The sequence below is a fragment of the Podarcis tiliguerta genome, assembly GCF_965153285.1.
Source record: "Podarcis tiliguerta genome assembly, chromosome: 4".
Classification (NCBI taxonomy): Eukaryota; Metazoa; Chordata; class Lepidosauria; order Squamata; family Lacertidae; genus Podarcis; species Podarcis tiliguerta.
In genome coordinates this window covers 26,110,813-26,123,785 of record NC_139537.1, presented here as the reverse complement: position 1 = coordinate 26,123,785, position 12,973 = coordinate 26,110,813, and the positions used below count along the sequence as shown (strand labels likewise).

The 12,973-nt window shown below is 43.0% G+C and overlaps 1 protein-coding gene across 1 annotated transcript; it reads right to left on the bottom strand.

The window, feature by feature from the left end:
• Positions 1-2,173: 2,173 nt before the first annotated feature.
• On the bottom strand, positions 2,174-10,013 carry ALOX5AP (arachidonate 5-lipoxygenase activating protein). The gene is made up of 5 exons (XM_083438992.1): positions 9,754-10,013; positions 7,146-7,245; positions 6,013-6,083; positions 4,417-4,498; positions 2,174-2,892 (listed from the first exon to the last, which is right to left on the bottom strand). The coding sequence occupies exons 1-5, from the start codon at positions 9,821-9,823 to the stop codon at positions 2,730-2,732; spliced, it is 486 nt and encodes a 161-aa protein (XP_083295118.1). The 5' UTR covers positions 9,824-10,013; the 3' UTR covers positions 2,174-2,729.
• Positions 10,014-12,973: the final 2,960 nt, after the last annotated feature.

Sequence of the window (12,973 nt, the reverse complement as noted above, 5' to 3'; positions counted from 1 at the left end):
AACATAATGAAATAAAATTGGATATCATCTGTGGAAAAGAAGGACAACAATATAAAATAATACGGTAGGAAGAATAAATTCCATTTTAAAAACTAACATGCAACCGACAATATTTGGTGCTTATTATTTCCTACAGAAAAGTGCTTTCCAGTTTTCATGCTCAGCGCATGAAGTGAGATATGTTCAGTCCCACTCACTGGGTAGCTAGGCAAGGTTCAAATCAGGTTTTGATTAGAAAGCGTGTAGACTGCTTTCAAGAGGGCAGGTTCCAGGCACATCTCAGCCTTGAGGTCATTATAAAAGCTTTCTTTTGTGGCAGCGATGCCAGGAAGGTTCTGTGAAGCCACATGAGAATGAAAGAAATCTTATTTTTAATGAATCGCAAATGGCACCTTCTTGCAAACTTGCTATTTTTTGCCTGGAAGTCCGTTCTCTGCCTCTGAAGTATGGGTCAGGTTTGACCCTATAGGGCCACTGTTTCCTGCAGTGATGCTGACTGCAGCGGAGATAATTCCATTCCAAGGAGCAGGGGAACAGCAGGTGCATCACCTGTATAAAGACAAGCAGGTGTTTGGAATGGCTAAAAATATTTGGGTGGCAGTGGCACATTCCTTTATTGCTTAAGATTGCCGCACGTTCCCTATAGCAAAGGACATTACTTAAAGGACCCTTCTTTATTACTTTTATAGCATTACATACTGGTTTTTTGGTTTGTTCGTTTTTTAATTTCAAAACATTTCAGACCCATCATACTTCACAGAACAGACATTGTGGCTCCACAGGTCCAATCTGATCAGTCAAGCTTGCTCTGTGAGTGGAAAAGGCAGTCTGAGATCAATTACACAAGATGATCAATGTTTATATACCCTGTTTATGCTAGGCAGGCAGAAAGTTGTAAAGATATGATTAATAGCATCCAGCGCATCAGAGGTCCTGCTGTAATGAGTTAGGAATTTTTGGTTTCGTCTGTTTATTTTGGTAAATATCCTGCACTAGACAGGAGACAAAAATGTCACCAGTGCCATGCCAACCCAGAATGGTAGCTGTTGATGTATTATGTGCACTGTCTGACAATAAAGGCCATCAGAAAATGCTTTATAAGAAATATGAACTTTGATCTAAGGAAATGCAAAGACAGGATGAACACTTGTTTTCTTTTATGAGCAAAACAGCTCCCCCCTGATTGTGCTGCATTGCACATTGCTTTTCAATTTCCCCAGAATTAAAACAGAACTAGCAAAAGAAACATGGTGGGGGGGGGGCAGAATAAGCGATGCTCTTCAGAAAATGAAAAAGTGGGGGAAACCTGCTATGTGTTCACTACAACTCTCTGAACAGGGAAAAAAATTAAAAAAAGAGTGGACAGAAGACTGGGTAGTCATTCTAGTTTTATCTTGTTCTTGTTAATTACGATCAATATCAATGTTAAAGCCATGGTTTTCCCAGTAGTGATGTATGGAAGTGAGAGCTGGACCATAAAGAAGGCTGATCGCCAAAGAATTGATGCTTTTGAATTCTGGTGCTGGAGGAGACTCTTGAGAGTCCCATGGACTGCAAGAAGATCAAACCTCTCCATTCTTAAGGAAATCAGCCCTGAGTGCTCACTGGAAGGACAGGTCCTGAAGCTGAGGCTTCAATACTTTGGCCACCTCATGAGAAGAGAAGACTCCCTGGAAAAGACCCTGATGCTGGGAAAGATTGAGGGCACAAGGAGAAGGGGACGACAGAGGACGAGATGGTTGGACAGTGTTCTCGAAGCTACAAACATGAGTCTGACCAAACTGCGGGAAGCAGTGGAAGACAGGAGTGCCTGGCGTGCTCTGGTCCATTGGGTCACAAAGAGTCAGACATGACTAAACGACTAAACAACAACAACAATCAATGTTAATTAGCATATTATACATAAAAAGGAAATAATGTTGTATATCATTTGAGTATTGAGTGACTTAAAATCTGTTCCCTGTTCGCACAACCAGTTTTCACCAATACTGTAACACTTTCATGCATTTTAATTTTTGTTGTTTTTGCTTTAAACTCTTACACCTGGCGAAGATTTTGTGTTACCTCTCAAGATCACACCCAGCACTTTGGACATGATTTGGTCCGATAAAAACATTGTGGACTTCAGGAATGACAGGGATCAGAGAATAAAACTAATAGTTTTGTCACTGTACACTGTAAATAACTTTATTAAAATAACAGCATGTTCCAAAATGTATATCATACTTTATTCTTATGTATATTAAGCCAACATGATAATGATAAAAATAGGGCTTTGAGCCAGATGGCTGGTTCTATTTCTACCAAAATGGAAGCCTCAGTGCCATTAACTATAATAGGAATTACAAATTCTAGAAGACTAAAAAAAAATCAAGCATTATGTCTTAGAATCTTGTAAAAAAATTTTTTTTTAATGATGGCAGCATAAAATTTTCCTTGCACTTAAGAATTCAGTGACCAAACCCATTTAAAGGAGGGAGCCTGATAAATTACAGGAACATATTACTCTTCTCCCAAAGACATGCCAACTGTGTACAATAAATCATTTTCTTGTAGGGGGAAAAAATCTGTGTTAAATGAAAACTACAAAGTCCCAAGGAGCATTGAATTTATGGCAATCTAAAAGCAGCTTTGTAGGTTCATTTCAAACATCTGCTTCTGGATATTGATTGGCTAAGCACGCTGACCTCCATTCTCTTTCACCTCCTTCCCTCTCTTGCTACAGAGATTCAAGGAATAAGCAGCAGTGGGGAGATGGTACCAGTTATGGTTTTTATATACATTTGAAAATCACTTCCAAAAAAGTAACCCAGGTAATAGTTGAGGACTCCAGCGGCAGACATAAGGAAGAGGAAAGCTATGATGCGTTTTCCGAAAATGTAACCAGGAGTGCTAAGAGAGAGAGAGAAAAAGCAGTAGGTAAGAATATATTGATTTGCAAGAAACGAGCTAAACCTCTCTATCTGTCATGAAGGTCAAGCTCAACTTAAATAGAGCTCAGATGTTCAGATTAATGGGGTCAAACTCTGCACTGATGTATGTCTTGGCAAGCACAATTAATTCTGAGTGAGCCGCGCAGGTGTAAATCACCAGATGAATTCAGTGCACAGGGCAAAATTTATGCATCTCAGTAACCAAGACGGTTCCATTTAAGAGACGTATATATCTTATCCTAGCTATTAAAAATGATAGTCACTGATTATACTTGAAACAAAATTCAATAGCCTTGCATATTTAATTCAGGAACGTGATGGGGTATGTGGAAGCCAAGCAGTATAAGACAACCAGAGACCCTCTGTGTAAGGTCCATTGACTTCAGTGGGGTTTTGTGGATTTAGGGTTGTGGACTCATTTTACCTTCAGGGATTTTGCATTGCCAGTGGCGTAGCGTGGGTTGTCAGCACCCGGGGCAAGGCAAGTAATTTGCGCCCCCTAACCCAGGGCAAGGCAAGTAATTTGCGCCCCCCCCCCCCGCTGCACTGTCCCTCCCCCAGATAGTCCCTCGCTCTCTCTCCGCACCGCACCGCACCGCACGCCCGGCACCCTCCCCTCCACAGTGGGCGGCGACCCGGCGGCTCGGATCGGATTTGCACAGCCAGCACTGCAGTGAGAGAGAGTGAGTGAGCCAGGTAGGCGCAGAGAGCTGCGAGTGCGAGCGCCCCCCCCCCCAGATGTTGCACCCGGTGCGGCCGGCCCCCCCTGCACCCCCCACACTACGCCACTGTGCATTGCCACACCAATGAGGACCCTGACTGCTGTAATTCTAATGGTGCCTAAACATCATACAACTCCAGTGTGTGCAGTTGAGAGCTGATACAGCAGTAACAATAACACCCATGACATCCAGTCTTTGTGAAATACAATCAGGATTGAAAGGGAAGGTGAAGGGTCTAGTCTAGGACTAGAAGCCATGACCATTAAAGTGGTATAAGAGTGCTTTAAATGAATGTGACCGTATATTTTTGCTCCGTGGAGGGAAAACATAGAGAAATACACAATAAGTGCTCATTTCTCATATTTTCATTACTGAAAAATCTACATTCCAAAGAAGCAATTTCCCACATGTATTTCTCTGCAGGCATTATTCTAGGTGAAAAGGAAAACACAATGTCAAAATAAGCCTGACAAACTGATTAGGAGAATCTAGAATAGTGGCAGGAAATCGACGGGCCTCCAGACATTGCTGGACTCCAACTCCCATCAGCCCCAGCCAACATGGCCAATGGGCTGGAATTGTTAAATTTATTTCCATTTCTACCCTGCCCTTTCTCCTAAAGGGTGGCAATAGAATCTGTAGTCCAATAACATAAGGAGAGCCAGAACATCTCTTGTTATGGGGGGGGGGGAGGGAAAACAAGGAATGGACAAGTGAGCCGCCATCTTAGAACTTTTGAGAAGATGTAAGTGGGAAATTACCTCTGTGTCCTTTCCCCCATATAGCCAACAAAGTACTTCTGTCTCACAAACAAGTACATCAGTCCCGCAAAGGCAGCAGGAGCTAAAGAGAAGTAGGAAAGGCATTTGTCATTAGACATTGTCACTTCACTTGGATTAAAATGCAACCTTGAGCACGATTCAACTAAGTTTGTTATTGGTATGAGCTTTTGTGTGTGTGCACACTTCTTCAGATACCATGCACATGAAAGCTCATCCCAATAACAAACTTAGTTGGTCTCTAAGGTGCTACTGGAAGGATTTTTTTCTATTTTGTTTCGACGATTCAAAGTGGTTTAACTATTATGGCTTTCAGAGGACGAGCCCTGTGGAAATAGAAATATAGTAGTTTAAACTCGGTTGCAGCATTTGAGGAACTTCAGTAATGCTGCAAGGCAGATATAAGAATTAAGATATATTAAGAAAAAGTTTAATTATGATGAAAGTGTGCATTGGCAATAAGTTATAGGAAATCGAAATATGGAATAGACGGGAAGTTGGGTCTTTAGTGTTAAGACCAATTTATGTCTTACTGTTTGCTAAGAAAATTTTGTGTCTATTGTTATTCCTGTGTGTACTTTGGTATTTGTGTTTTCTCTTTTTTCCCCTTTTCTTGCTGTATCAATAAAAAAAAGAGGAAACTGCAGTACAGTGGTACCTCGCAAGACGAATGCCTCGGAAGACGAAAAACTCGCAAGACGAAAGAGTTTTCCGTTTTCTGAGTTGCTTTGCAAGACGGATTTCCCTATGGGCTTGCTTTGCAAGACGGAACGTCTTGCGCCTTTTTTAAAAAGCCGCCAATGCATTCCTATGGGAAACCGTCAATACACAGCGGTGCCTCGCAAGACGGAAAAACTCGTAGAACGAAAAAACTCGCAGAACGAATTAATTTCGTCTTGCGAGGCACCACTGTATTTGCTATTTTGCCTTGATAAATGCAAGACCTAGGCTATGTACACACGCGGGTCTGAAATGCACAGGGCTCTCTCTTTTTTTGCAGATCGCTTTTGTCGATAGTGATTTGCGGTTGTGCATCCCTTGGCACAATAACATTGCCTAAAGCAGGAAATACTGCTTGTGTTGTCTGTACTTACAGGTGGGAGTGTATATGAAGTAGTACACATGAAGGGGCTCTGCTACCCTCCCCTCATTAGGTTAGTCACCCACCTCCCAAGCTCTGGTGGAAATGATGTAACACTTTGATGCATCTGCATATGCACAGTTCCTTCCTCCCTCCCTCCCCCCATGCATTACAATATGCTGCGGAAGTCTTGTAGGAGAGAGGAAGTGGCCCAGTGTTGCACCATGATGAGGTCTTCCCCAGTAGGAGGTGACCTAAGAAAACACTCTCTGTGTATATTTGAATGCAGCAAGCGCTTGAGGGCTGCGCTCTTTGCATAAACGGATTAAAACTGTTGGTGCAGAATGCACTTTAGCTTAACCAGGGATGGCATAGGGACAACATCATACTTGCAGCCCCCTCCGAAGCATGCCTGCATCCAGCACTGAATGCACATTATCAGGCAATGTGTACACGCCCCTAGGGAGATGGTGTGAAGAGGGCTCTGAATACATTACCTTGACTACACAGCAAGCCAGCACACCAAAGCACGGCAAGAAAGGTAGGGTAGGCGTCTCTGCAGTTTTGGCTAGGAAATTATTTTTAGAAAGGGATATCGTCATACTGAGAGCAAGAAAATATATCCATGCAATTCGAAGCAAAGCACAAGGTGCATATCAATCACAGGGAAGCTTAATGTAAAATCAGAAAGATAGCAATCTCAAAGAGATGTTCATGCCACAACTGTTATCTACAATTTTTTTTGACGTAGGTACAATGCACAAATTGAAACACAGACAATTGGGGAAGGGGGCTTTTAATCGGAACCATGGTTTGTTAGCTAGGTAAACCTTGATTTCAGGTTGGCTCATTTCAGCAAGCCATGGTTAAGACTAACCACATACAGTGGTACCTTGGGTCAAGTACTTAATTTCTTCTGGAGGTCCGTTCTTAACCTGAAACTGTTCTTAACCTGAAGCACCACTTTAGCTAATGGGGCCTCCCGCTGCCACAGCACGATTTCTGTTCTCATCCTGAAGCAAAGTTCTTAACCTGAAGCACTATTTCTGGGTTAGCAGAGTCTGGAACCTGAAGTGTATGTAACCCGAGGTACCACTGTATTGCCCAGGTATGAACATCATAACAAACTCTGGTTAATCTAAAATGTGAGCAAAACCTTCCGGATACATCCTGGTGGCTGGGCCAGATGAGGTAAGGGGTGAGCGTAAGAACAAGCCTTACTTCATCTCATTCTCCTAACTAGCAAAGCCATTGTGTTTCAAAAACCGGAGTCAACAATAACATGAAGGAGAGAGCCACACCGTACATTTAAAGGACACCCAATGCACTTTTAAAGCACATGACTTCCCCAATTAATCCTGGGAACATCTAACAGAGCCACAGTCCCCAGGATTCTCTAGGGGAAGTCATGTGCTTTAAATATGCATTGAATACACTTTAAATGCATGGTGTGGATCTATTCAAAGTCTTAGAAGGCCAGCTTTCTGGGGGTGGTGGGTAGGAATAGTATCAAAGCAAATTTGCGCCCCAGAATCTCTCTTTAGCTACAAGCCTTGTGTCTGCAGCAATTACAGCTGTATTGTTTGCCACTTCACTCCTCTTTCCCATGACACGCAAAATAAATACTCACTTGGCTGTAAAGACTCGCTCAAAGGGAGATGTACCGCCACGGTGAACAATTTTGCCCGTACTGTTCTTGCTTTCCTGCTCTACTTTGCTTGCAAAAAAGGCTGTTTTAGAAAGGAAGGAAGGAAGGAAGGAAGGAAGGAAAGAAAAGAGGAAAGGAAAGGAAAGGAAAGGAAAGGAAAGGAAAGGAAAGGAAAGGAAAGGAAAGGAAGAAAGGAAGAAAGAAAGAAAGAAAGAAAGAAAGAAAGAAAGAAAGAAAGAAAGAAAGAAAGACTTTAATTTCATTTCAATATTAATGTCCCACTTTTCCTACCTGTGGGAAGCCCAAAGTGGCTAAGAAACAATGTCAAAGACAGAAAAAACAAACAGTTCCATAAACCAATGCAATGCAAATTAATTTTTCCAAAAAGGTGATGTAATAAACAGTTTAGTTATAAATCAGAATATTTCTGTAACATAGTAACATCAAACAACGACTTAACAAAATATCAACTTAATGTTTCACAAATATCACTTTCAATTTTTGGATGGCTTGAAGGAATGGAATTTGGGATAGTAAAGCAAGGAAAGTCAATATATATGGAAACTCAATGCCTGGAATATGTTATCCCTATCCAGACAAACAAGCATTGCTGTTGGTAGACTTGCAGGTGTCTTTGTAAGGTGTGAAGGTCCAGAGGCACCTTTCAATTGCCCAGTGTCCAGCAGCAACCGACACCAATCTAAGCCTGATAATGCTGGCTGAGAGCCACTGAAATTATTGGGAAGGAAAGATTAAGAACTCCTTTCATTCCTCTGCTGAAAACCCCCTCTCTCAAACTGCTTTTTAAATTTTCAGTAATGGTGCTGGGACTCCAAAACATAAGGCTGGTTTTTAAGGGGGTTGCAAATCTCCCAAGTTCTGTTGCCTTAGCCATTACTGTGTGTTTTTCTTTGAAATATGCACATGATGTCTCTCTAGCCTTGGAAAGTACTGCAGCAATTTCAGTAAGGCCTTCAGCCAGAAAGAACTGTTGGTTCCTACCTGAATGGGTAGTTCTTGGGTTACCAATTTTGTGTGCTTGGGAATCGGATACACCTTCCTGCAGTATCCTGAGAATTTAACATAAGAAGAATGGCCTCCAGGCACAGAGTCTGACTCGTTTACACAATTGCACTGATCTCATGCTGCTTATTCAAGACGAGAGCAGGACAGAGAACGGTGCTACTAGCTGTGTTGCTAAATCAATGTCCTGCATCTACCACCGTGGCCACAGCACCCTCTGAGTCATGTTGGGGCATCTGAAGAATGCCGAGAAACCCAAACATTTTGCTGCAAGTTGTTAGTCACTATGACAAAGATACGGTTTCAGTGATCAACGGCGTCCCTCCAGGATCCAGAACAAACTTGTCTAAAAGGGCAGCTTGGTGCTCTAAATAGAGTCTCCTCCTCCCTCTACTGCTTCTCAAACTTTTTGTTCTCCTTCTGGACTTTATGCTCTCTGTTGCATATACAGAGGTACCTCGGGTTAAGTACTTAATTGGTTCCGGAGGTCTGTTCTTAACCTGAAGCACCACTTTAGCTAATGGGGCCTCCTGCTGCTGCCACGCCGCTGGAGCACAATTTCTGTTCTCATCCTGAAGCAAAGTTCTTAACCTGAAGCACTATTTCTGGGTTAGCGGAGTCTGTAACCTGAAGCGTATGTAACCTGAGGTACCACTGCATAATGTCGCTGTGTGTGAGGATCTGTGAGTTGGAGAGAATGTAAGTTGAAGTTTTTCTAAAAACAACAACTCAGAAATCCCATTCTCCACTAATCCCCTTCTCTCCTCGCTACTCCTCACTGAACCCAAAAAGTTCAGTGCAGCAGGAAAGAGGAAACGTGGAAGGGCACCAGCTTTGGGAGAAGATGGTTCCCAGGTCCAATCCGCAGGCAGCTTCTCCCAGTGACGATGGGAAAGACCCCAGTCTGAAACCCCAGAGTCACTGCTTGTTCTTCTTCTTCTTTGGCGATCACTCGTAGCAGAGTAAGATTGTCTTCCATCAACACGGTTTTAACAATGAGTCCGTAAGTGACTGTGGAGGCCAATTCTGGATCCACACATCCTTCAGCAGTGGGGACATTGGTTGATCATTGCTGGTCAGTACCAACAAGATGGTACTGAATCGGTGTAGAGCAGCTAAGGTGATGTTGGCATTGATGCTAGGTGAGGGGTCAGCCCTGCTCAGTGTTTCCCTGCAGGTAAGAGTCTGGTCCCCCCCACCCACCCAAGGGAGCCCACCTCCCACTGCCAGTCAACCTAGGCAGCAGAAGGAACATTTCCATCCCCGCCAGCCTGTGACCTGCCACATGTGAGATTCTTCCCCCTGCCATTCTCTCAGTGTTAATTTAACATGGAACTTAGTGACAATATTGCTAGGCTAAGGAATCTGGAACACACATTGCAAGTATTTAATTTAAAACCCAGACAGATCAACAAAAAGAGGGGTGGGATTCTGAGAGCAGCTCTGAAACAACATGTACAAATACGGATTATTTAAATGCTTGCATTCAAGTCTTTCTCACCCCATGCCTAATGCTCAGGTCTGCCTCTTTTTCTGACCCCCCCCTGCCCCCCTTGTTCTTTCTTACCATTTTGGACGACGCTTAAAAGCGTAACGATGACCAGGAGGACAATGTACCCCACCACTTCTTGGTCCATGCTGACGGCAGGCTTGCCAGGATATTCTGCTCAGCCTTTTTTTAGCAACTCAGCCAGACAAACCACAGAGGGAGGAAGTGATCCTCTCCCTTATCTTGCATCATGCAACTCTTCTGGTGGCTCCACAGCTAAAAGGCAGCATGATAGTAGCATATCACCTTCAAAAGTGCTATCAGTGCATTGCATTTATCAGCTGTGAAGGTCGTGCCTCTCAATCTTTTTGTTTCGGCTTCCATAATCTGCATATCTAGCTGACGTGCCCATGTGAAGAAGCAGAAGGGCCTGTTGCTTTGAACCAATCCATATCATGCAACCTGCGTGGATCTGAATTAACAGTGCCATCGCATTTGTGACTCAAAGGCTCAATGTGAACCATGGTTTACTCCCGGGGGCATGAGACGACAGCCTAAATTTAAGAATCTCTCTGCCACAATCTGTTTGGACCATCAGATCCTGCAGAGATACCAATAAGAACTAGAAAACTAGGATAATATTGAAAAACAGGCAATTAAGTGGTTGGGTTAGTTGTTATTATTTTATCCATTTAAATCATCTTACTCTGCTCTTAAGCCAAAAAGGATCCCAAAATGCCTTACATGAGAGCAAGACAGTCCCTGTCCACAGATTTATAATCTAAAACACAACACAAAAGGAAAAAGGGTTGAGGAGGGAAAAGGAAAAGGTAACGTGCTACAAGTCAGAGTTATGCACTTCCTTCCTTCCCTGATTCTCCCTTGCATTTGCCCCATCATCGCATTTTCCTTGCAAGTAAAATATGGGATTGGGAATCCCATGTTTTCTTATGTCTGTGTAGTTCTGCCCTCCATGTAGACATAGAAGCGGGATCCCCCCCCCCCCCATTTGAACATAGCATTAAAATCTTTCTTCCATGCTTTGCTTACAAATAGCACATAAAAGGCTATCAATGGCTGCTAGGCCAGTGTTCTACCTTCAGTTATCAGTGAGGGCATGACTTTGAATACCAGTTCCTAGGGAACACTACAAACTTAATTCTTAATTAATTCTTAATTAATTCTTAATTAAAACTTAATTCTTTTTAAAACAGTATAAGACCACTGTCAATTAAAATTAGCTTTTGCTTTTCAGTGGAAATTGCAGTTTACAATGGAGGAACCTAAGATATGAAACAATCTCAGACAGATGATGGAGTAACAGCCAGCAGATTGGGTAAAAAGAAGGTGGAGAAATGTTCCCTGCGAGAAGCACATGGTGTGTAACTTTGAAACTGGTAGAAATTAGTCATAGCTTTGAGGATTTTTCCAAAAGCAAATTTACAACTGTTTTATCTTGCAAACTTCCTTTGCATGCTTCGTTTGTGCTGCGTTTTGTGGCTGCGAAAGGGAAGCTGCTCTCCAGTTTGCATGTGTAATAAGATTTGTGTGACACGTGCTGCAATATCAAGGAACATAGGAAGTGGCCTTATTTGTGGTGCATCTAATCTAGTCTTCTGTGCACTGACTGGTAGGCATGTGTATCTGCAGGAATTTTTTTCCAGGGAAGGCAAATTCTCCAAATAAACATGCAAACCTCTGGACTTCCACTTTTTGAAATATAGCAACCCTACCACTGTGAGAACAGGATGCTGGACTAGGTGGGTCCTTGGCCTGATCCAGCTGGCTCTCCTTATTTTCTTAACCAGCCTCAGAGAACACCTTTAGTAGATCTGGTGGCTGGTGGCAAAGCTTGGGTAGATCAGGCTTCTTAGAAACCTATACTCCAGCTCTTCCTGTCCATTGCTCTAGTAGCATAAGAAATATGCCAGAATAGCAACACTGGACGACACTTCAGGATGGTCAGAGACTACTTTAATCTCCTGCCCCATCCCGCAGGAAAATGGGTTTAGCAACAGCAGGTTACTTTACTGGGTTGGCATAACCCACATTCAGCTACAGCTCTGACCCCTGCAAGATGCGTGCAATATTGATGGACTTCATCTGCATTGATACTGGCCATTTAAAAAAAAATGTTTACAAAGAAAAAAACCCACTTTTTTTTGTGTGTGTGTGTGGGGGGGTTATAAGAGATAAAATAAGACCTGAGGTTTGGGGTTTAGGTTGACAACCTCCTCCCTAATCAGAGCTATACCCAGAGCTACTTGTTTTCTATGGAGCAGCAGCAGTACCAGGGAAGACTAACATAAAAACCTTAAAATGGCCTCGGTCCAGTATACCTGAAGGAGCGTCTCCACCCCCATCATTCTGCCCAGACACTGAGGTCCAGCTCCGAGGGCCTTCTGGCGGTTCCCTCCCAGTGAGAAGCCAAGTTACAGGGAACCAGGAAGAGGGCCTTCTCGGTAGTGGCACCCGCCTTGTGGAACACCCTCCCACCAGATGTCAAAGAGAAGAACTACCACCAGACTTTTAGAAGACATCTGAAGGCAGCCCTGTTTAGGGAAGCTTTTCATGTTTAATAGACTATTGTATTTTAATATTCTGTTGGAAGCTGCCCAGAGTGGCTGAGGAAACCCAGCCAGATGGGCGGGGTATTAATAAATTGTTGTTGTTGTTGTTAAAAATGACCCCAGAAGTTCCACCTCTAGAATTTCTTTTGCCTTCTCTTTGTCTAATTGGCTAGACCTGCTTGCTATGACCTCATTCACTGACTAAAAACACAGGCAGGCAGATGCAGGACAGTTGGTCACAAAACAAAGGAGGGAAATAGGGCCTGCCAGTTTTCTTCTCGTATATCTGGTTTTAAAAATGCTAAAACCACCCTTTAAAAATAAAAGTGAAATATTCAAAGCTAAGAATCTGCAGTTTATGGCTCATGCCCACTGCTCCGCACTGCCACGCTGTCTTTCCAAACCTACCTTGCTGGAGTCTAAACGAGAGACTGACCCTGGCAGCTTTGCCAGTTAGTTACTGCCTCTGATGCAAGAGATGTATGTAGTGGTGAGACATGAATACCCAATATTATCCTACCTGTGTGCCAACAAAATTGCCCAGTATATCCAATGATGCTATTATTTGCATGGGCAAATATACAGAGAGGAAGAACATAGGAGTGTTCTTTGTTAAATAGTTTCTGCAGCCTGCTGCACTGTGCTTCTCCCAAGATCCAATCTCCACTGCTAATCCATGGCTATTTCAGATTGATCTGAACGGTTGCAATTTATAGTAAATAGTTTTC

What these genes read in the sequence shown, in the direction of transcription:
- ALOX5AP (XM_083438992.1), bottom strand. Translation starts at nt 9,823, where the DNA reads ATGGACCAAGAAGTGGTGGGGTACATTGTCCTCCTGGTCATCGTTACG. An exon ending in GAGCGAGTCTTTACAGCCAA is followed by an intron (nt 6,084 to 7,145) that starts GTGAGTATTTAT and finishes ATAATTTCCTAG; the next exon opens with CCAAAACTGCAGAGACGCCT. An exon ending in ATGGGGGAAAGGACACAGAG is followed by an intron (nt 2,893 to 4,416) that starts GTAATTTCCCAC and finishes TCTCTCTCTTAG; the next exon opens with CACTCCTGGTTACATTTTCG.